The sequence below is a fragment of the Rhineura floridana genome, chromosome 8 (genome assembly GCF_030035675.1).
Source record: "Rhineura floridana isolate rRhiFlo1 chromosome 8, rRhiFlo1.hap2, whole genome shotgun sequence".
NCBI lineage: Eukaryota > Metazoa > Chordata > Lepidosauria > Squamata > Rhineuridae > Rhineura > Rhineura floridana.
In genome coordinates this window covers 110028698-110053065 of record NC_084487.1, presented here as the reverse complement: position 1 = coordinate 110053065, position 24368 = coordinate 110028698, and the positions used below count along the sequence as shown (strand labels likewise).

Below are 24368 nucleotides of genomic sequence, written 5' to 3'. Positions count from 1 at the left end.
GTCCTCATATTGTCTGAAACAGCTATCTCGGTTCACAGAAAGTGAAAAATTGTAAGTTTTTTTCCCCTCCTGCAGTTTACAATCCATGTACTTTAGTTTGGGCCTTTGTTTTGGGGCCTCTCTTCACAACATCTTCAGAACGGATGCTTCCAGTCCCTCATTAGAAACTGCACAATGGCAGCAGAGACAAATTACAACATACCTTTCTAATATTATACCATTTTAAATTAAGATTAAACAAACTAGTGAATATCCAATCCAATTTTCAGAAATTGTCCTTTCTATCCTGTATGTTATAATTACGTTGCATTCAATTTTGTACCTTAGGAAAGAAAATGGACAAGGCCAAAATGGACAACAAAGATACAACAATCCACAGAAAGGCCTAGATTGCTCTACTACTAGTAGTTTAAAACAATGATTCTTCTCCCTCTTCTTCATCTATTTCTAAAACAGAAACATCAAGTGACATTTGACAAAATAGCTGTCATTGTGGATCTAGAAAAAGTCAGAGCAAGATACAGCAGACATTAAAACTAGGAAGACAAGGTATTGCCCTATCCATAGAGCATTTTAGCTCCCCATTATAGATTAAGGGTAGATCTATAGAAAATGAAGACTGGTACAAGAATCCAGGACAGAGGAGATAACTAGCCTGTTTTTCCCGTTTGTTTGTTTTTGCTTGTGTAGGGTTAGAGATGTAATAGAGGGGACAGTATATTCTGACTGTCTCACTGAAACCCTAGCTTTCCAGACCTCAAGGTGAGCTAGTATGCTACTGAAAGTGGAAGCCCTGCTAGGCTTCCTGATAGTCATTTAACAATGTCTAAGGGTGGTTGGTAGGACAGGCTCTATCCCACACATGCACAGAAACAGCCCCAAGTACTCTTTTTAAACTGGTCATCATTTAATGGAACATTTCAAATTCTGTTGCCAAACATCCTTAAGAAATGGTACATCAACAATTGGAAATTCACATTCATGCCAGTGAGTTCACTGGGACTCAATCCCAAGTATAAGTGCACAGGATTGCAGCCTTAATTTTTCTTCAATGAAAAGAAACTAATAAAGTATGTATATTAACATATTTGCCTGTAAATGCCAGGCAACTGATGGCTGTGACATTAGACTGAAAGACTGCACTTGAGCAAACATGAATATACACAGAAGAAAATGGAACTACTCTTTTTAGCAACTGTTTAGTTCAGTGGTTCTCAAAACGTACGATCGTGTGCGTGTGTGTGTGTGAGAGAGACAGAGACAGAGACAGAGACAAACAACACCAGAGGAGGATGAAACAAGGCTGACAATCATAACAGAGACTTCCTCCTGCTTGGCAAAAGAAGAGCATCTATGGGGTTTTTGTTCCTTCTTGTTCCTATGTAGGAGGGAAAATTCACAAGCGGGCAAAAAATGAACTGAATTTCAAGCATGTTTCTTCCATCTCTTATTGGGCAGAGGGAATAAGAAATTTAACTCTCTTTGCCCTTCTACTGTCCAAGATGTATGTTCAACTATCTTATGCACATGCTGTGAGATGCTTCCCTCTTCTCCACTCATATGACTGGGAGGAGAGAAGCTGAATAGGACCCTTCAGATTCCTTAGCCCTGAGGACCTCAAATCCTGGTCTTCACCATTCAGTGAGAAAACAGCAGATGGGTGGGAAAAACAAAAGGTTTTGGCAGAGGAAGCAGATATTATACAGGGGCATGGGGCTGACAGAATCAATTAACAGGCAGCAAAGGTGAACTCCAAAGAGCAGTTGATAATTGGATCTGTGAGGAGTCATGCTCAGGCCTCATTACTCCTCTCAAAAGGATAGCTGTGGGCACACAAACTACCAAAAGCAGAAAGTGGCAAGCATCCCAAAAGCCAAGAAAAAAGGGGAAACCCCAAGATGCTGGAAAATGTGGTGCTGATTTTCAAATAAAATAAACACATTTTCCAGTATCTTGGGGGTTTCCCTTTTTTTTCTTCACACAAACTCCCACTCACTCCTCAAAAGCACCTCAACTTGATGTATAGTGGGAATTGCCAACTCAGCACCTGTGGGCACCACATGCCTTCTTTAGTGTACCCAGGCACCATGGGCACCAGGCTGGCAACCCTCACTTGCTTCAAGCCATGAAGGGGCTCTGTGTAAGTGTGTGAGAGATTAAGAGATATGCACTTGGGCAGAGAGACAGGGAGAGATGTGTAGTACAGTGTGGAGGGGGGGAGGGAGGGATGTATGAATGTGTGGTCTGTGAGAGAGGGAGAGATGCACCTGGGCAGAGACAGGGAGATATATATGTGTAACCGTGTACATATGAACTGTGTGAGAGATGCTTGTGTGACTGTTGTTTGTCTGCATGTGTGCAGTGAGTATGTGTGGTGTGTGCGTGAGAGAGGATTTATTTTCCAAGGGAGGGGAAATAGCAATAACTGTAATTTCTAATTTTGTATTATGCCATGTCCCCACAGAAACCATGTTGTTTTATGCCACACACCCCATGGCAGCTATTTTGTAACTGACACTTAGAGCACTTTGTAAAAATTTGAAGTGTGCCTACCAGTCCAAAAAGATTGGCAACCCCTGATTCTGGAGTGCATGCACACATGTGCATCTACCTGATTTAAAGAAAACAGTAAAATAAAAGTCAGTTATTCAGGCTGCAGCAGTTTTTCTTTTCTTGTCTGCTTCCCCCACTGCACTTCCCTGATGCTGAGCTATTGGAGATGTGAAACTATAAGGTGAAGGGTGTGTACTTTTGATGAAATATCCACTCAAATCTGAAAGAGGATTTCATAGAGATAGAAAAGGTACAGAAAAGGGCAAGCAGAATGAACATGGCCTTGAGGACCTTCCTGGCAAGGAAAGGCTAAAGCAGTTGGTACTTTTTAAAAATTGGCTTGGCTGTGAAACAAAGCATATCTATTGTATTTGTTTATGTTTAAGTATTTGATTCAGGTGTATTATTATGCACCACAGAATGAAAAAGTTCCATGCATTTGAAGAAACCCTGAAACCTGCCATTTGCATAATAAAATTAGAGGAGCCTATCAGCATACACAATCCTTCTTGGATCTTAGCCCTGAATGAGTGTAATACAGGTATGCAAACAAATGGTGCCCATTAAAATAGAGATGGCCCAAAATATTTTGAACTTAAGGCTTCTCCTGCTCCCAGCATAATAGCATAAATATAGGATTATATCCAATACTGTGTGTCACACAACAAGAGTTCTCTTGCCTCTCCTCCCCCTGTGTGCCCCCAAAATCTGGTCTGGAGGATCTCTCAACCCTCCAGAGCTAATTTTGAGGGTAGGTGAGAGGCTGAAGGAGACAGAAGAGAACATTCTGTTGCATGCATGGAACTCTGTTGCACCAGTGGAGCTGCAGCATTGGATATAGTCCATAATGAATCTAAAAATATGATAAGCAAAATAATTGACAATTTGCTGCTTTTTAATGGTATTCTGAAATCTACCATCTGGGAAGGATGATCTCATGTTGCCTAATGGTTGGCTGGGCCTGCCAATAAACATACAATTCCCGTTAATTTCAAGGGGGTTGCAATATGAAATGGATGGGGTTTTTGAAGGTCCGTGTACATGCGCATTTGCAAGCACACAGACAATATAGGGCATAAATGGAGGCTCCTGTTCTTATGTCACGAATAAATTCCTGTATGTAAACAATACACGAAAAATTAGCCAATTAGAACATGTTATCTTATCCAGTATAACACAAACATCAAGTAGGATAATATTATTCCTATATGCATATGTCTTGGATCCAACAGCTAAATGGGGATGTCCTTATGCTCAGCAGTGCTTTTAGTCCTCGTCTTTCTAAAAGCAATTACCATTGGATCACTCCCAGAATTCAGGGGGACTTTGGGAGCAGCCTCCAACGTAACACAAGAAACTAAAGAGGGTCAAATAACAGCAAAGCCTTGGTGTGTACGTTCAGGGTCTTTAGTGTGGCAGCACCTGCTCTTTGGAATGCACTTCCAATAAACATCAGGCAGGCACACAGTATTGGCATTTAGGTACTTGCTTAAAACTTACACCTTTACCCAGGCTTTCCCTTAGGGATGATCCAGCTATACTAATATATTCATCTGATCTAACTTCTGATAAATTTTGTATTTGTTTTATGGGTGTAATTTTATTGTTGATTTTATGCTGTTTACTTTATGCTATTTTTTCTTAAAAGTTAGCGATAAATAATTTTTTGCAAATAAAATATGGAAATATTTGCACACACCTATGAGACTCTTTGAATATAGTCACTGACCAGAATCTACTCATTTTATTTCTTCACTGTTTTCTGAAGAAAGCCATTTTTATTAGATATGCAGTGACATGTTTTTCTCTGAGCTTGTGTTGACTCAAATGCTATCCAATAACTTTGAAAATGATGGTGACAAAGTTAACTGTACCATCTTTGAAATCGTTGCTGAAATACAGACATAAAAATATAATTTGAAGTACTGGGGCTGGAAAGCTTCCTATTTCACACAAATATATTTTAAATATCATGAACAACATTTTGAAAAAGAAAACGGATTAAAATGGAATTAAGGAAGGTATTCAAGTAAGAATATTTTTTCTTGTTGCCGACTCAGTTTTCCTTTGGTCAAATAAAGGAAACAGAAGCTCAAATGTTTTTGAACCAGAATGCTGCAATATACTGGGAAATGCACAATCTCATTTGATTTTATACATAATTTTAGAATTACTTTTGTAGCCAATATCTATTATTGTAATTTTCACTTTGAGTTTATATTGTTGGCTAAGGCATTTCTCTCAAAAAGCCAAATGAATATATAAATAAGTATTTAAGCATAATCAGAACTACCATAATTTTGCTGACCAAAATCCTTCTAAAGGTGCAAGGATTTCCCTGAAATCAGAGAAGTTCATATTTTATTGAAATAAAACACCATATAATAATGTATGGAATGCAACTTTATTTAATTTCTGTACCATTACACTAGAGTAGAGTAGAGTGAATCTGAGGCGTGTGCGTTAAGGCCAGAACTTAGTAAAAGATCTTATACTCTGCATGCAGAATATCCTGGGTTCAGTCCCTAGCATCACCACTTACAAGGATCTCAAGTAGTAGCTGTGATTAACCACTTTTCTGTTGGCCATAATGGCTAAGGTTTGGCCAGCTTGACATTCTGGCTCCATTTTAAGAAATCCTAAACTCAATTTGGGGAGAGTCAAAGCTACTCTGTTTTATGGGTTTTGTGTCACATACAGTGAAGATCCTGTCATATCCTTTCCCCTGAGCAGGCCATTATAGGAGAAGTTTTGCACACTGGCCCTATCTGACATTAGGCTACGCATTAACACAGGACCTCCTGGAATTCCCTAATGTATCCCACCTTGCTGGCAGGCAGGCAGAGTTGCCAAATTTGGACATCACAGTATCACAGCCACTTTGTCTTTGTCTGGCTGGCTTTTTGTGTCCCTGTCTCTTATACAACAGTAACTGGTTCACATCTCGAGGAAGTGGGCATCTGCCCAGTAACAACAGCTTTTCCCTACTCAAGTGGGTCTTTAGAGTTCACAAGTTTCAGACTCCAAATTTTAGATTCAAATATAGTTTATAGTACTCTACTAGACTACATTGCAATAGAACAGAATTGTTTGTATTTTTCTTTTGCTTTTTAAAAAAATCTTAGCTAACAAGTGCTCAGCCCTATGGAGACTGCTTGACTTCCAGAACTCAGAACATGGCTTTGAGAAAAAAAAAGACATTTATAACCTGTAACTACCTATATATGTGCCTTGCCTCTTTAAAACAGCCTAAAACAAATAATGACAACTTTTTTAGCCAGATTTAGAAATCTTTTTTATTGTGTTTGAAAATCTAGTGATTTCTGATTTCATAACGAATAAATATTTATCAATTACATAACTTAAAATCACACTTAAGCAACTATTTTGGTTATATATAAGAAACTGATGCAGAATCCCCTGATGCCTAAACAGAAAAATAAGCTAATTTGGGGTGGTAGCTATCAATTCCTACTATTTTTTTAAAATATTATGCAATAACTATCTGAGAGGGGAAGACATTAAAAACCACTGGTTGACCCTGAGGTCTCCCAAAGTTGAGGCCATGAAAAACCTCTACCTGAGACCATGTAAGAGCTACTGCAAGTCAGAGTGTATGTATACTGCAATGCAATGGGCACCTTCTGGGAGGAAAAGCGTGATATAAATTTAAAATAATAATAATAATGCTTTTCATAAAAGATGGGGCCAGGCACTATCTTTCAGCCTAACCTATCTCACAGTGTTGTTGTAGGGATAAAAAGTGGGGGGGGGGAGGGGAGAACCATGTATAGCACTTTGAGCTCCTTGGAGGAAAGCTGAGATCTAAATGTAATAATAAGGAAATTGATAAATTATAATGAAATAAGTATCCCTCAAGCTAAGCCTCTAAGACAGCAGATCAACCTTCTAATAGTTGCAGAAGTATCCATTTCCCTTCTGCATGATTGAGGATATACTTAAGAAAATGGTTCAGGTTGCTGTATCATCAAAAATGTGATCAGCTTGAAGGCCATTAAGATAATATGACAATATAACACTTGATTAGTTCTTAATAGTCTAAATACATGCAGAACAGTGCATATATTGAGAATCAAGAGCTTGTGATCTTGAACAGTAGTTCGTCCATCACATCTTTTTAATACAAATAACTCTGTCCCACCCGCAAGCCTTCCTTGCACACTGAGGCTGTAGTCTTATGCACACTTATCTGGGAGTAAAAGACCCATTCAGCGCTGTGGGACTGACTTCCAAGTAAACATACATAGGAAATGTGCTATCAGCAAAGTAGCAGAAAGGAACAAGCACAAATTTAATCTAAAGTTGATTTTCCAATCCGCATATGATACAGGAGTGTTTTGATGCTATTTGACGTTTATTGGCCATACTGATTTAGGTTCTACACTGGAGAATCTACAATGTGTCTGCACTGCTAAAAGTGAACAGACAGATATTGAACCATTGGTTTTGGAGAATAGAGCCTCTGCCACTGAAAGTGATGTAGGAGCCAATATGAATATATTACACAGAGAAGCAAGATATAAATACTTGAAATAAATATAATTTCTGAAGGTTTCTGAACACATTTTCCTACATTAAGATTTTTTTACTCTTGCTTCAGATTTCATCACCTAATTTTTATTCTTTACACAAATTTTATCCCATCTTTCTATTTTAAAAACAAATGCTCAAGGTAGCCTACAATACCATAAAAGTAAAAATCTAACAATCTTGAAAATTAACAAATATTACAAAATAAGAAACTGGGTAGCAGAACAAAGAATGGCATAAAAACAAAAGATCATTTTAAAATCTAGGCAACAAATCATCGACAGTTCAGCCACGTCCTAACATACATATTTACTTAGAAACAAGTCTGAACAATTTGATGGGGAATTTACTTCAAAGTCAGTCTGCATAGCTGATCACAACGTAAGGCTATAATTCTCAATACCCTTATTCAGAAGTCAATCTAGCTATAAAAATGAGAAGTTTTGCTTATTTTCATTTCATTTTCATATCAATGACTGCAAAGCCTTTTAGGCCATGTTCTGCAAATTTCATGGTAAATAGTAAATACCAGTCTTGGAGAAGGCACCATTTTGTGGCACACCACAAAAACAATATGTCCATATTGTGACTTCCTTTTTAAAATATGTTCTGTAAAAAATATATATATATTTACCTAATACTCCAGCCTCAGAAGAGATCCATTGCTCAGTTATATATTAAATTTCTTTGCCTTTTATGTAAGAAAAAGAAAAAAAATCAACAATCTGCTAGAACAGCAACTTACCAAGGTTTATCCCTTGATACTTTTGAAGAAAAGACCATGTGCTGTTTGCTAGTGGAGGTAATTAGATTGTCTTTGGGCGTTTTGAATGGCTTTGAGTTGTTACTGACAGAGTTATGGCCGCTGATACAGGATTTCGGTTTCATCTGTATATATGATGCCCTGGAATTGCAGGGTGGAGAAGTTGGAGATGGGGAAGGTTTACACATTGAACCGTGTCTTCGCTCTACAAAAGGGGGAAAAAATACCAAAGACACTAAATAGTTGAAACAAAGGCAGCTAAGTAAGAAAAAAGAAACTTAAGCAATACAGAAATCACAAGCCCAAAACATTCTTCATTAAACCGATTTGCTATAAATCCAAAACTTGTATTATACAGATGGTCAAATTACTAATACAGTCAAGGTGCAGTGCCACACTGCTGGATGAAGTAATGCCAATGGTTACTAGTGAGCTGGCACTGGAATATGGTCCTGGGACAGCTACATGGAGGCCAACTGGGGCCTTCATGTCTTCTCCAGAGTGCAGCAGCTTGCAGGTATCTTTGGCCAAGATAAAACTGTATGGATTTTAACAGGGCCGGCACCAGGCATGCCAGGGCCCTTGGGCACCAGCCTGTCCCGGGCCCTGGCACATGCATGTACACACACTCCACCTATCTACCTTTCCTTTGGTGAGTGCTGTTCGCGCTGTGCGTGCATGCCTGCCATCAACCAAGATGGTGGCCGAGGCTTCCCTAAGGGGCTGATGCCTCTGCCGCCATCTTGGTTGATGGCACATGTGCATGCTACACGTGTGCATCCCTGCCATCAACCAAGATGGCAGCTGGGACATCAGCCCCTTAGGGAAACCTCAGCCGCCATCTTCGTTGATGGCAGGCTTGTGCCCATAGCACAACCAGCATTTACCTCAAGGGAGAGGTAGGTGGGGCATGCAGATGGGCGTCATAGGCCTGCACGGCAGTAGTGGAGTGCCTGGAAGCTCCCTCTCACAGTCCATGGCGGGGTCGGAAGTTGATGCTGCTGTGGATCATGGAAGGGAGCACTACCCACCCACCCTAAACAGGGGCCCTCTGGCACCGGCCCTGGATTTTAAAAATAATTACCATTGTGCATATTCAGAACATAAACACATCTTCACTCTATGCTATACAGCTTAACAGAGTGGCTGTTAATACTTATACAACAAAGATACATTTCTCTCACAAAAATAGTAATTCTCAGTATTTTTTCAAGTCTTGTTTGTAGACTTGTAATACAGAACAGAGAAATGTTCTAGGGCAAAAAATGTTAACTGCTTATAAAGAAGTAGCAGCAATTCACATGAGCAAAAGAGAAAATTTTCAAGTGAAAAAGAACTGTAATGGAAATGGCTGCTGGGGACTACATATATGAGCAACTCAGTTCCTGCTGAAGTTTCATCATGGGATCATGTACATAAGTAAGTGAGAGAGAAGACAAGCAGCTGGCTCACAGATCAATTACAATCTTTAAAAGAATTCTACATTTTTTGTCCCAATTTCCTATTTCAGTGAACACAAAATATTATGCTCTAATCCAAAGCTTAAGATTTCAGCCTTTTCCTTTGCTCATGATTTGATCTCCAGTTACAGTTTGCATACAGTCATTCTCAGTAGACCTTTTCATTCTCATTAATTATCATATTAAGGGAAATGCCACATTTTGTTTTTGCAACGAGAAGAAAATTGAGCTAAGAACTGAATATACATGCAGTGCCAATGTTTATGTAAGATTTATATTAATTGTCATAACTAATAAAAAAGGACAAATAGGACAAAAAGGTGCAAAATTAATTGTCTCTGTAGTCCTTCAACAAAATTAAAGTGAGAGGTCCATGTAAAGCACCTTAAAGGTCAAGTTCTGTACAACCAGTGCAAGCATATTTGTTGTGCCAAGATCAAGGGCCTCCTTTAAAAACGCATTCTCTTTCATTCCCCAGTGCATGCCCATATCAAATGTCTAAGCTGATCTCACTGGCTGTATTTTTTCATGCATGCAAAAGCCAATTCCTGATTATAAATCAATTCACGTTCACTAATGTTAAACTGTGTGGATTAGCTTTATGTCAAAAAGATTATGAAGTTGAATAATATCTATTTTTAGTTAACTGCAGCAACATGACTTCAACCACTCAAAAATGCTCAGTGCTTACTAAAGCACATTCACAAGAAGTATTACAATCATTAGAAAAAAGAGCAAAGAAAATAGTGATAACCAATCAAAAGCCTGTCATTGTTTCCAAAGGAGTGTGTGAGAGGAACTATGCCTAGCAGAATGAATATTTCTGGCTTTATTAAAATCAAGCCTATCAGATTATGATTACTATTACAATCTTGAGCCAATAATGTCAGTTTATATCTCCCCAAAAATGTTTTACCATTCCTGTTTATTACCCAATTATTTGTATTGAACTTTAAACTCTGCCTATTTCAGATTATCTAGATTCAGGAAAGACAAAAGAAAGTATTTTTCACACAGTGCATAGTTAAACTATGGAATTTGTTCCCACAAGAGGCCACCAACTTGGATGGCTTTAAAAGAGGATTAGACAAATTCATGGAGGATAGAGCAATCAATGGCTACTAACCATGATGGCTATGCTACAATCGGAGGCAGGATGTTTCTGAATGCTAGTTGCTGGAAACTGCAGGAGGGGAGAGTGCTGTTGCACTCAGGTCCTGCTTGTGGGCTTCCCTTGGGCATCTGGTTGGCCATTGTGAGAACAGGATGCTGGACTAGATGGGCCACTGACCTGATCCAGTAGGTTCTTCTTACGTTCTTATGCTGCAATTGTCCGTTTTTCTGAGAAAACCACAAAAAGGTGAGAGCCAAGCGCTCCAAATAATTACTGTTTTAATTTTTTTCCAGCTTAAGGCATCAATTAATCATTTGCTAGTGTAACAAAATTGCTGACTGCAGTAAACAAAAGCTTTGTTATATCCAAATAATGAATATTAAAAGCCCAAGAAAACAAAACAGCTGGAAGTGAAGTAAATTTGAATTGTGCAGCCACAGGATATTAAGTCAGTGTTAGAATTGTAGAAATTGTTTACTAAAGAAAATCTATAAAAAGAACTTTGTGGGCCAAGGAAGATCTTTTGGCACCATAAAAGAATTCAGCTACTCATCAGATTTGTAGCCAGTAGAAAAACCAATTTCTACTGATGAAAGCATTCCTCCTCTGCTGGGTCCAGGACCAACCATAAAAGTAGTGCTGGGCCCCCTTTTCAGTGATTTCTCACAGTACAAGAGGGTGTGAAACTATTTGCAAGAGAGTGGATTTTGGAATGGGGAAAGAATGAATATGTCCCCATTGCCAAGCAATAGGGCCAGTGTTCCCTCACCCCATCTAATCATGCTACAATTAATCAGGCATAACCATCTGTGGGTGACTAGAGCTGGTTCAGGCCAAAAGTCCTCCCATGCAATGATGGTGCGCAATAAAACTATCAACATTGTGTGGCAAATCTGAGAACATCAGCCTAGGCAATGGGGATAAATCCCTCTCCCCATTCAGAGTTAGGGCAATAGGAGAGCTTACAATTCCTCCATTAATATTATATTCATCTATCTATCTACACTTCTAAACCACTTAATTTTTTAAAAATCTCTATATAAAATATAAACAATTTGGCTATGCGGGGCTATGGTGCTGACATATATATGCACTGCATGATCCCTCACTGGCACAGACCATGCTGGGAAGAAGCCCTTTTAAGTTAAAAAAAACTGCCGCTGCAGCAGCAGTAATTCAATGAACTAATGGTTGCAAATAGGTGAAAAAGTGCATGAAGCAACAAAAGGAAAGGCATATGTGTTTCTTGCCAGATTCTTTCAACCTGCAGAACAGGCACCTTTTGCATTGAAAACTGAACCTCATGAAAACATGGCATAGCATTATGTGGAACCCTGCAAGTCATCAAGGCTTTCCCAACATCTGAGCATCCATAGAGTGCCAATATTTCGGAGGCATAGTTCTGTGGGCAGAGAAAGTACTAGGAGCAAAAGAAGTTGGGAGAATGGAGATAAAAAACTTCTTGTCTTGGGCAGGCTCACTGGGAAAAAGCTCAAGATTCCCAGGCAAAACTGAAAAATCAGGTCACCACTGACCCTGCTGAAAAACTACTTTTTCATTTTAGTTTAAAACATTTAAAACCAGAGCCTCAGAGCAACACAGAAGCTCATTTTCAATAGTATTAATATGCTTTTGCAATGTATTTACTGTTAAAATCACAATACCATAGACTTCTTGCTCATAGAATTATCATTAAACATGCAACAAATTGATTCTGTGTTCAGTAAACAGTTACAATCATACAGGCGTTCCCTTCACAAGTGAGTAACTTTGTAGGTTACTATCTTAGTAATTGATATGACTCATGCTTCCAGTTTAAAAAGTTTAGAAGTAAAACCAAATGCCAAGCATATTTTAATAGAAACAAAAGCACTCCTGAAAGGAGCCAAATAACTAGTCATTGGGATCTAACGGATAACAGGCAGTTACTTCACAGCCAGAGGTCATAAACACCTTGTTAAGCACTTTCACTTTCTTTGCGACAAAGTCTAGCACACACTGTGGTCCACTAAATTAGACAGTAAAAAGAAAGAGAAGTTTGCTAACAGAGTAGAGAATTTGTAGGAGTGGTAGAAAATATCCAAAGAAAAATATATAACCTGAGAGAGTTGGATAAACATAGTTTCAAGTTTGGATGAAAACAATCTTCAAACTGTATCCACTCCAAGTGAATTTGCACTGTTGAAAAGGAAATGGCACAAAGTTTAGCTTTAGCTCTTTATGTAAACTGACAAAGGAAGTATACTGCCAGATCGGAGAAGAATACTGCTGCTTTTGATAAAAAAAGGCAGTTTAAGAAACTTGTTAACTCCAGTGACATCACTGGAAAACGATCAAATGTTGAAATAACCACCATGTTGTACTTTTCCTGTATTTGTTACACACAGAGATCATTGTCTTCTGACATAAAATAGCTAAACACTCTCATTTCTACCGGGGGGGGGGAATCAGCAAGAAGATATACAAAACAATTTGTTAAAAGAAATGTAAACTAAAAGGACTTACGCTGAGGCTCAGTCTGCCAAGTTAATCCAATTCTAGGATGACCGTAAACAACTTGCACTGCTGGAACATGAAATGATTCACATTACGGACACTGTCAGAGATGACAGCAATATGATTAAGTATTCTGCAAAGGCTGGAAATGAAGCAGATGACTGCTCCAATAAACGACAGATCTGCACTTGCAGCCAACTGTTTTGACTACAGAGACAAAACACCATCACTACTACCAGTTTCACAACCTACCAGTTAAAACTTTTTAAAACAGCTTTTAAAAAAAACCAACCACCATGCATGCACACGACTAATGTTTTGTTGGTGACAAATCTCTAAGTGACTAAGTAGGGATAGCAGTAATCTTAGCACTAAAATGTCATGGCCTTTTATATTTTGAAACCACAACAATTAGATCAGCTTGTGTACAGTGCAGCTTAGCGCTGGCCCGAAATGCTGTTCACATAAATACAACTACCTTATCTGCCATTAAATTAGTCAAGTCCATTGTTTCTTTCTCTACAATCAAAACTTTATTCACTACAAATCTTATAAGTTCTGCAATAAATGGGTAAGGAGGCCTTCTCATAACACTTAGCTAATTTGCCACACAAATATACAAAACTGTCTTGTTTTGTCAGATTATTGGTCCAGCTATTCCTCTACCTGTGACCCACCAGATATTTCTGAAATCCAGCTCCTATCATTCCTGAACACTGGCCATGCTTGCTGAGGCTGAAGAAAGTGCAACAACATACAGACAGCCACAACTTCCCAGTCACTACTGTGAATGGCAGCAGCTCTTTTATTTTAATAGCTTTATTTGTGCATTTTCAATAATACAATCTTACTCAAAAGAACCCCTAACTCTTCCCCTCCCACCAGACATTCCATGTATATATCATTCACAAAGAGGTAAGATATTTAACAAGTTATGTGCAGCAGCTCTTCAAGTTCTTAAGGAGAGTCTTTCCCAGACCTATTACCAAATATATTTTTAAATTGGAGAACCTCAAGAAATAGTCTTTAACATTCTGCATGCAAAACATACGCTCTATCAACTGACCTATGATTCCCTTATAACATCAAATACCTAATAACATGAATTAATCCGCCCAAATATTCCATGCAACCATTTTATGTAAACGAAGGAAGAGTGAAAATGTCATAATAGATTCTAAAAAACCAATTTATTACACACGGAGACAAGTCAGTTTCACCAATAAAAACAGGTTCTGTTTGAACTGCATATATGTTATCACCTTTTCCAATTTCACTGATATCTACACTTCCACAAAATCAAACATAAGGAGCCTCTGGTTAGTGCATTTATAAAAAAATCTACATACGTATAAGAGGTTGAGAGATGTATAAAGTGGCTGAGCTGGAACTGGGAGGCTTAACTAACTTGATCCAAGTCCAATATATTATACATTGGATCATGATGATCATAGCTGGGGATGCAGAGAAGATTTTCCCAAAACTATAAAATTTAGGCCATGTTCCCAGCAGTCTCAACTATGCCAAAATGTTTCTGCACATGCACTGTGGCTCCCTGGTTTCTCTTTCCAAGCTCCACTCCTCTCATTGCATTGACATTCTTCCAAGTTGCATGCATGGAGCTTCATAAGCCACCTTTCAGATTGCCACTACAATCTTCTAACAGTTGATCAGTAAAAGCAAGGACTATTAGTAAAGGCGCATGGGAAACAGCTGAATACAGATCATTTCCCTCTCTATCCCAATTTTACGAATCTCTACCTCCTATGCATATTGTTCATAAATATTTTGTCAATAGATAACAATTTTAAAAAGCTCTTATTCAAAAGTATTAATTTTAACAAAAGCGTAAGAGTGTAAGAAGAAATGTTATCCCCACCCCATCAAAATTGCAAGAACACGTACAGTAGTGCTTTCGATAGAAACAAAAGTTCTCAACATGTGGTGCTGTGAATAGCTGTTCCTTGTAGCTTGCTTTGAAATTATTTGACAATGGAAACTACAAAAATTGCTTGCAATGGTAGGCTTAAAAATAAGGGATGGCATCCAACTAAGTCGTACTCAGAATAGACTCACTTAAATCAATGTACTTAGAATATAAATGTAACTCCTTGTTTTGCCTGTTCATTTTTGATCTTCATATGTTTCCTATTCATAGATGCTTCTTCCTCCCAGAAGAATTTTGTATTTCCTAATACAGAATCTGTACAATGGCATCACGCTCAAAAAGGAAGTTAGGGGGTTGGCAGCTCTAGGGCTGGCACCTCTCACATGTGGACATTCTAGACCAACGTAGCAAGGTTAAAGGAAATTTAGTAAATTAATAAGAATGGTGAACACAGATGCAGTGGCTCAACAAATTAAGTATAAAAAGAAGGGAGGGGATAAGGCTCTGATAATGGGAAGTGGGCTTCTCACTTACCCGGGCAATAATGGGACAATGTGTACCCATTTGATGTGTTACAAGCTTTTGAGCAGGAGACAAAATTCTAGGATTTGGAATACCCAACAGTATGGGATGTTTGCACTGCTTCCCTATGCAAAAAATCAATACCATAGCTTTCCCCATGAAAGTAACAGAGAAATCTATAAAATACACCTATAGTTGATCACCCTACCTTCTGGTGATCTAACTATTGTTATATGCCTTCAAGTCAATTACGACTTATGGCAACCCTATGAATCAGTGACTTCCAGTACCATCTGTTATAAACCACCCTGTTAAAATCTTGTAAGTTCAGGTCTGTGGCTTCCTTTATGGAATCAATCCATCTCATTTGGTCTTCCTCTTTTTCTACTCCCTTCTATTTTTCCCAGCATTATTGTCTTCTCTAACGAATCATGTCTTCTCATGATGTGTCCAAAGTAGGATAACCTCAGCTTCATCATTTTAGCTTCAAGTGATAGCTCTGGTTCAATTTGTCCTAACACCTAATTATATGTCTTTTTCGCAGTCCATGATATGTATAAAGCTCTCCTCCAACACCACATTTCAAATGAGTTTATTTTTCTCTTACCCGCTTTTTTCACTGTCCAACTTTCACATCCATATATAGAGATCAGGAATACCATGGTCTGAATGAGCCTGACTTTAGTGTTCAGTGATACATCTTTGCATTTGAGGACCTTTTCTAGTTCTCTCATAGCTGCCCTCCCCTGTCCTAGCCTTCTTCTCATTTCTTGACTATTGTCTCCAGTTTGGTTAAGGATTGTGTCCAGGTATTGATAATCCTTGACAAGTTCAATGTCCTCGTTGTCAACTTTAGAGTTACATAAATCTTCTCTTGTCATTACTTTAGTCTTCTTGACATTCAGCTGTAGTCCTGCTTTTGTGCTTTCCTCTTTAACTTTCATCAGCATTCGTTTCAAATCATTACTGGTTTCTGCTAAGAGTATGGTATCATCTGCGTATCTTAAATTATTGTTATTTCTACCTCCAGTTTTCACAACTCCTTCATCTTGGTCCAAACCCACTTTCTGTATATGTTCTGTGTATAGGTTAAACAAACAGGGTGATAAAATACACCCCTGTCTCACACCATTTCCAATGGGGAAATCAGTTTCTCCAAATGCTGTCCTTACAGTAGCTTCTTGTCCAGAGTACAGGTTGCGCATCAGGACAATCAGATGCTGTGGCACCCACATTTCTTTTAAAGCATTCCATAGTTTATCATGATCTACATAGTCAAAGGCTTTGCTGTAATCTATAAAGCACAGGGTGGTTTCCTTCTGAAATTCCTTGTTCCGTTCCATCATCCAACATATGTTTGTGATCTCTGGTACCTCTTTCCTTTCTTAATCCAGCTTGGACATCTGGCATTTCTCGCTCTATATATGGTAAGAGCCTTTGTTGTAGAATCTTGAGCTTTGCTTTACTTGCACAGGATATTAAGGCAATAGTTCGATAATTACCGCATTCCCTGGGATCTCCTTTCTTTGGAACTGGGATGTATATTGAACGCTTCCAGTATGTGGGCCTTTTATTTTTCATATTTGTTGACAAATTTTTGGCAAGATTTGGACAGATTCAGTCTCAGTAGCTTGTAGCAATTCTACTGGTATGCCATCTGTTCCTGGTGATTTGTTTCTTCCAAGTATTTTAAGAGCAGCTTTCACCTCACATTCTAAAATGTCTGGTTCTTCATCATACGGTTCCTCCTTGAATGAATCTGTCTGTCATCCTTACATCTCTTTTATACTGCTCTTCAGTGTATTGCTTCCATCTTCCTTTTATTTTATCTCGGTCAATCAGGGTGTTCCCGTATTGATTATTCAACATCCCTACTCTTGGTTTAAATTTCACTTTAATTTCTCTAATCTTTTGGAATACGGTTCTTGTTCTACCCTTTTTGTTGTCCTCTACTATTCCTATACAATAACTATTGTAGTAGTTCTTTGTCCCTACATACTAGTTGCTGTATTGTTGCATTTAGGGTTCTAACCGCGTTTCTATCTCCTTTTGCTTTTGCTTTCCTTCCCTCTTTAATCATTTTAAGAGTTTCTTCAGTCATTCATTAAGGTCTTTCTCTCTTCTTAACTAGAGGTGTTGTCTTTTTGCATTCTTCCCTTGATAATGATGCTGGCTTCACTCCATAGTTCTTCTGGTTCTCTGTCAACTAAGTTTAAAGCCTCAAATCTGTTCCTTATTTGATCTTTATATGCTTCTGGGATGTTATTTAAATTGTATTTTGACATTATGATTGCTTTGTTGGTCTTCTTTAGCTTTACTCTGATTTTTGATATTACCAGTTCATGATGTACTGCAGTCTGTTCCTGGTCTTGTTTTCGCAGAAAGTATGGAATATTTCCATCTTCTGCTACCAATTATATAATTAATATGATTCCAATACTGACCATTTGGTGATGTCCACCTGTACAGTCATCTTTTCGGTTACTCAAAAAATGTGTTTGCAAGAAACAAATTATTGGCTTCACAGAATTTGACAAGTCTTTCTTCTGCTTCATTTCTATCTTCTAAGCCCCATTTCCCCACAATTCCTAGTTCTTCTCTGTTCCCTACTTTTGCATTCCAGTCTCCCATGATTATCAGCACATCTTGTTTTGGTGTGTGATCAATTTCTTCCTGTACTTCTGCATAAAATCTTTCCAGTTCTGAGTTTGCCATTGGGGCATAGACTTGAATGATTGTTATGAGAATAGGTTTCCCTATTAAATCTCATTGATATAACTTGCTCATACCTTGCATTATAGCTCCTAATTGCTTTTGCTGCATCACTTCTCACTATTAAAGCAACCCCATTTCGTCTTAATTTCTCATTTCCTACATAAAATATTTTGTAGTTGCCTGATTGAAAATGTCCCATTCCCGTCCATTTTAATTCACTCCCGCCATGTATTGTAATGTTGATACGTTCCATTTCTTGCTTGACAATTTCTAACTTTCCCTGGTTCATGCTTCTTACATTCCATGTTCCTATTGCGTACGTCGTACAACTCCGGACTCTCCTTTTGCATCTGTGTGCATCAGCCTCTGGGCTTCCTTTCAGCTTTGGCCCAGCTGCATCATTAGTCACAGCGCTGCTCATACTTATCTGTTGTTCTTCCCCAACAGCTCAGTGAGTGCCTTCTGACCTGGGGGTCTCATCTTCCAGCACTATCTCATGTTGCATATCGTATTCATAGGGTTTTCATCGTAAAAGGTATTCAGAGGTGGTTTACCATTGCCTTCCTCAGAATCTGGATGCATCTTAGTCTGGTGTCTCAGCTTGTGTTGCATTTTGGCTAGTCTATTCATGGGGTTTTCATGGTAAGAGGTCTTAGTCTGGTGTCTCAGCTTTGACCATTCTGCCTTGGGTGCCCTTGCTAGGAATCTAGCCTCTTGGTCTAGACTACTGACAGCACTGCTCTCAGCTTCTCTGACACTCTCAAACCCCCTCACTACATTAAAGTGTACATCCTAGAGGGGACTGGTAATCTAAACTGGGTATGAATTTGCACTTTAGCAACCAATGATTCAGGGGTTAAGGCAAAAGCAGTGATAGAGATCAGAGATTCAAATTTTGACTGAACATCAGGAAAAACTTCCTAACTGTTAGAGCAGTACAACAATGGAACCAATTACCTAAAGAGGTGGTGGGCTCTCCAACACTGGAGGTCCTTCAAGAGGCAGCTGGACAGCCACCTGCAGGCTATGCTTACATTTGATTCCTGAACTGAGCAGGAATAGCCATATAGCCTCCTTCCAATCCTACTATTCTATGACCCTATGAAAGTTAGTCCAATGGACTGGATTTGAGTGGGTTTCCTCCAAGTTTGACTTAGTCAGTTTTCCTTCGTCTGTGTGGTTTCACAATGTAGCTCAGGGGTTTAAACAAAATCCTCTATGAGTTGTGTATTTCATAAGCAAGGAAATGGGATTTCTGAGAAAGTGTAAGAACATATAAGACCCCTATAGCTATTAAAACCCTGTGATGCTCATGAGATTTCAGTTACCCTGAGTTGAGGTAAAACCCAAGCAGGTGTACCTGAGTCAGCCTGACCCATCAGTAACAATGCAACAATGGATGTACCAAGTATGCTTGAAAACATATTCACAATAGTAACTGTTCCAACTAGTCCCAAGTTTCATTAGACTTGAAAAGACAGTAGGACAATGGAGACATTAATGAGATTGACAGAATCTTGGAATTACCACTGGAGTTAGCTAATACTTTCTGATTGGTGTGGAACGATTGTAGAGAGGAGGAACTGTGATGTTGGGTGGCAGGAACTCATGAGATTGGTGAAATCATTGTTACATGCTGTAACTGTACTCTATAAAAGAGCTTGCACACAGTGTCTCAGTGCAGTCTTTCCTAGATGTTTCTGGGGGGCTGACCCTGCATGTGCTTGTAGAAATAAAGGCCTACCTTTTTGCTCCAAGCCTGTGTCTTCCAATTTATTCAAGGGCCCCCAGCAAAAGATCCCAAGGAGAAGAATTCTCCAACACTTTTCTCTCAGAGGGAAAGTAACCCCATCCAGGACAGGCAAATGGCCAATCTCCTGGACACAGGAACCACCCAACCATTATGCCTCCATTTTCCCAGAATTCAAGCTCAGTTTATTAGACCTCATCCATTCCACAACTGCATCCCCACAATGTTCCAGACCATATTCAGCCTCTCCTAACTCAGATGGAGAAACAGAGCTGCATATCACCAGCATACTGATGACACTTTGCCCCCAAACTCCTAATGACCACTCCCAACAGCTTCATACAGGGCTGTACTCAACTAAGCCCTACTCAGAGTAGATCCAGTGACATTAATTAACCTAAGTTAGTCATGTCTATTATCTTCAATCGGTCTATTCTGAGTAGGGCTGGCATTAAATATTACCCACAGATGTTAAACAGCAATGGTGACAAGATCATGCTCAGCGGCACTCCATAGCACAAGGACAGTGGAGCTGAGACACAATCTTCCGATGCTATTCTCTGGACACAGTCCTACGGGTGGGAATGGAACCACTGTATAATAGTGCCCCCAATACCCATTCCACAGAGCCAGTCCAGGATGATACTGTGGTCAGTGGTACCAAAAGCCACAGACCTGATTGAGAAGTAGGAGCAGAGACACATTCCCCCTGTCCCCCTCTCAATGCAGATCATCTATCAGGACAACAAAGGCTGACTCAGTCCCCAAACCAGGCCTGAACCCAGACTGAAATGAAGCCAGATAGTCCGTATCCTTCAGGAACTCCTGCAATCCTCCACCACCAATCTCTCTATCACCTTGTCCAGGAAGGGGTATTAATGACCAGGTGGCAGTTATGGTAAACTGCAGGGCCCAGGGTAGGCTTCTTCAGGAGTGGGTGCACCACTGCCTGTTTAAGTGCAGCACGCACCATTCCATCACATACAGATGTGTTCACCACACCAGGTGGGCCCCTCCAACTAGCTTTCACCAGCCAGGATGGACAGGGGTAAAGAGAGCATGGAGCTGATCAAATCACTGCAAGAGCCCTGTCAATATCATCAGGGCACATAAACTGGAATCGATCCCATACAATATGGGAAGGTGCTACACTGGACACACTGAATGGACTTACTAAAACTGTTGCATCTAAGGCACTATGGAGCTGAGCAACTTTATCCTCAAGTGCTGTGCAAATTGTTCACAGCATACTACCAAGTGCTCCAGAGGGCCATCCACCACTTCTGGTACAGTTAGCCTCTGGATCATCTAAATTAAATCTGCTAGGCGGCTCATTGAACACGTGATGCTGGCAACAAAGTAATTCTTCGCTGTCTTCACCGCCACTACGTAGGCAGAATTGTGTTACCTAACAAGCGTTTGGTCAGCTTTGCAGCAAGTTTTCCACCAGTTTTCCAGTCGTCTCCCAGCCTGCTTCATTGCCCACAACTCCTCAGTAAAACAAGGCATAGTGCAGGCCCTGCAGCATTGGAGAGGAATTTTGGGAGTGATAGTGTCAACAGCCCTCCTCTTCTCCCCATCCAACAACAAAACCAAGGCCTTGATAGGGTCGCTGGCTCTACCCACTGGGAAATCCCCCAGAGCACTCAGGAATCTGCCAGGTTCCAGTAGCTAATAATACTGGCAATCTTACAGGGGTTTTTTGTGGAAACAAGGAGAAATTTAGCACAGCACTTAGAGCCTGAACATTAAACTTTAGAAATGTAAAAATGAAAGTATGGTTGCTTGGTGCCATAGTGAAAATAACTTATGCTTGAAAAGGGGAGAGAAGCTTACGCGTGGTGCCACTCACACATACTTCCCATTGATGCCACATACTGGCATTCCTGTGAATTTTTTTCCTGCAAACAAGCATGGTTTAGCACAGCAATCATAGTCTAGAGAAAAACTTTTAACAAGTGTAAAAAGAAAGTATGGTGAGATGGCACAGCTTATTTGTGTTTGGATAATGGGGTGATGGCAGGAACATGGACAATGGAGTTAAAGTGTGGATTCAATAATGCAGGAGCGCAGGGGAAGCACTGCAGAAGAACAGATAAAGCAGGACGACGTGTGGTCAGTCCAGTATCGATCCACTTCAAATGCACTATTAATGCACCAACGGCATGTTGCTGCACACACCCACAATAAAACAGCAGTGTGAATAGGCTCTCACAGAAACAGCATAGAATCATAGAGTTGGAAGGGGCCTATAAGGCCATCGAGTCCAATCCCCTGCTCAATGCAGGAATCCAAATTAAAGCATACCCGACCGGTGGCTGTCCAGCTGCCTCTTGAAGACCTCCAGTGTCAGAGAGCCCACTACCTCCCTAGGTAATTGTTTCATTGTCGTACCACTCTAACAGTTAGGAAGGTTTTCCTGATGTTCAGTTGAAATCTGGCTTCTTGTAACTTGAACGCATTAATCTGTGTCCTGCACTTGGGACAATCGAGAAGAGATCCTGGCCCTCCTCTGTGTGGCAACCTTTCAAGTACTTGAAGAATGCTATCATATCTCCTCTCAGTCTTCTCTTCTCAAGGATAGACATACCGAGTTCTTTCAGTCTCTCCTCATAGGACATTGCAACAATCCAGCCTGGAAGAAGCTAAAGCATGGATAAGTGATGTCAAGTCCATCTTGTATAAGAGAGGTTGCAACTAGCAAATTAGCCAAAGCTGATAAAGAACATTGCTGGCAATTGTAGCCATCTGGGGGTAAAGTAAAGTGTTATATCCAGGAGTAAACCCAACCTGCATACCTGTTCCTTCAGGAGGAGTGCAGTACTATCTAGAGTAGGCTGCATATCCTCTTCCAGATTAACAGAACTCCTGACCAAATTTACTCCCACTCTGAAATCAAAATCTGGCCATATAATATAAACTCCCCAGTGTATACTGAACATAAAAGGCAAGGGAATACAGTCAACAGGTAGAACTACATGCAATCTTGGAAATCATGTTTTGTAGGTACCACTAATCGAGGAGGAAAGAATTAATTGTTACCCTACCAGTGGCTTTTTGCCCCCTCAACCCCTCCCCCCATAATCTTTATCCTCCCAGACATGCTAAAAAAGTATGGAATAAGCACAGTTGGGCAGGGGGAAGCCTGGAGGGGGAGGAGCTGCCAGGAATGGTGGTGGAGCAGCAGGCAGGGGAAGGGTTAAGCACAATCTTCTCCCACAGATTCTCCCCATCACATCACCCACCCACAAGTTAGTCAGCAAACATGGGTGTGAGAACATGGGTCTGCTGAGGTAATGTATAGTCCCTTATATAGCCTCCTCTGAATAGCAGCCACCCGGAGACAAATATGCATCAAATCAGTCTAGAACCGCTAACTAATTTTAAAAAGAGAGCTTTTACTAATCTCTAATTTGGGAAAATAAAGTAAAAAGCAACAGAACATTAAAGTAATTCCAGGCAGAATAAAAATGTTAGCCTGCAGCAGCCATTTGTGTGACAATTCCTTTGATTTCCCTGAAAAACCAAATCCTTGAATAATAAATAATAAATAAAATGTATATTGTTCCTCTTGGGATAGCCATCAGGTAATTATCAAGTGTGAAGAGATGAACATATTGCCAGATATATTTTTGTTCATGTATAACGTACTAAATCTTATTCATTATAGGAAGGGTGTAAGGGGCTGCAGATAGGAGAGGGGAAAGCTGCTTTCAGCCTTAATGACAGAAGCCATATTGAGCAACACTGCTGGATCCAATTTATACAGCTCCAGAAGGTTTGCAATCATTTCTCCCCCACCCCTTGTTGAAAGCTGCACATTAACCGAAAAGGGAAATTCAGTGTAGACTGAAATTTGAATCCATTTTTTAAAGTATTCTAGGACATTCTCCAATTAATTTGTGGGCTGAACTTCCAAGTGAGATGGCGAGAATTATGCCTGCAGGAAGGAAAACCTTTTATCTGCAGTGTTCTAATGTAGAAATCTTCTTCGGGGTCTAGAAAAGGTCAATAATGGTCATATCATAATGATATGAGCTCCCTCTACTGGCTATGTATATGCAAGCAGCTGACCTAAAAGGCTATTGTTCAAAACTATGAAAAGTTGAATGAGTCAATAAAACACTTTTCAAATTACAGAAAAATCTGGATGTTTATCTCGACAGTAATATAACAACCTATCCCACAAACAACATCATTGCATTCGGAAAGAAAATAGCCAACACTTGAGAGGAGGAAGAACTTAGAAGAGATGAAAGCAAAATGGAGAAATGAAAATGGAGAAGGAAAGATTGAAGGCAAGAGCCTAGAACTGAAACTGAACGTTCCTATACCTGAATCTCAGGAAACAACCATTACAAGGATAAATAGGGGAGTGAAGGTATGCTTCTGTGATTTTTATGGATGCTAAATCATAAATCTGGAAGAGACATCAAAGGTCATCTAGTCTAATGAACTGCCAATGCCAGAAACCCACTACTATAGCATCCCTGACAGGCCTTTTTTGCTGAAGCTTGCAATAATGGAACAAAGACTCTCCATCCTGAATAGCTTCT

At 39.7% G+C, this 24368-nt stretch overlaps 1 protein-coding gene across 10 annotated transcripts in view; it reads right to left on the bottom strand.

Moving 5' to 3' along the window:
* ATXN7L1 (ataxin 7 like 1) overlaps positions 1 to 24368 on the bottom strand; it is a 112596-nt gene that overhangs the window by 38590 nt on the left and 49638 nt on the right. For 4 of the 10 annotated variants that reach the window (XM_061640403.1, XM_061640406.1, XM_061640398.1 and 1 more), the window contains one exon: positions 7850 to 8072. The exons of 2 other annotated variants lie outside the window; for them this stretch is intronic. In XM_061640403.1, coding sequence (XP_061496387.1) covers positions 7850 to 8072 — 223 coding nt within the window. Of the gene's footprint in view, positions 1 to 7849; positions 8073 to 10618; positions 10670 to 12946; positions 13007 to 24368 lie in introns of those variants that run through there. 4 more of the 10 variants (XM_061640402.1, XM_061640397.1, XM_061640399.1 and 1 more) reach the window with 2 other exon arrangements.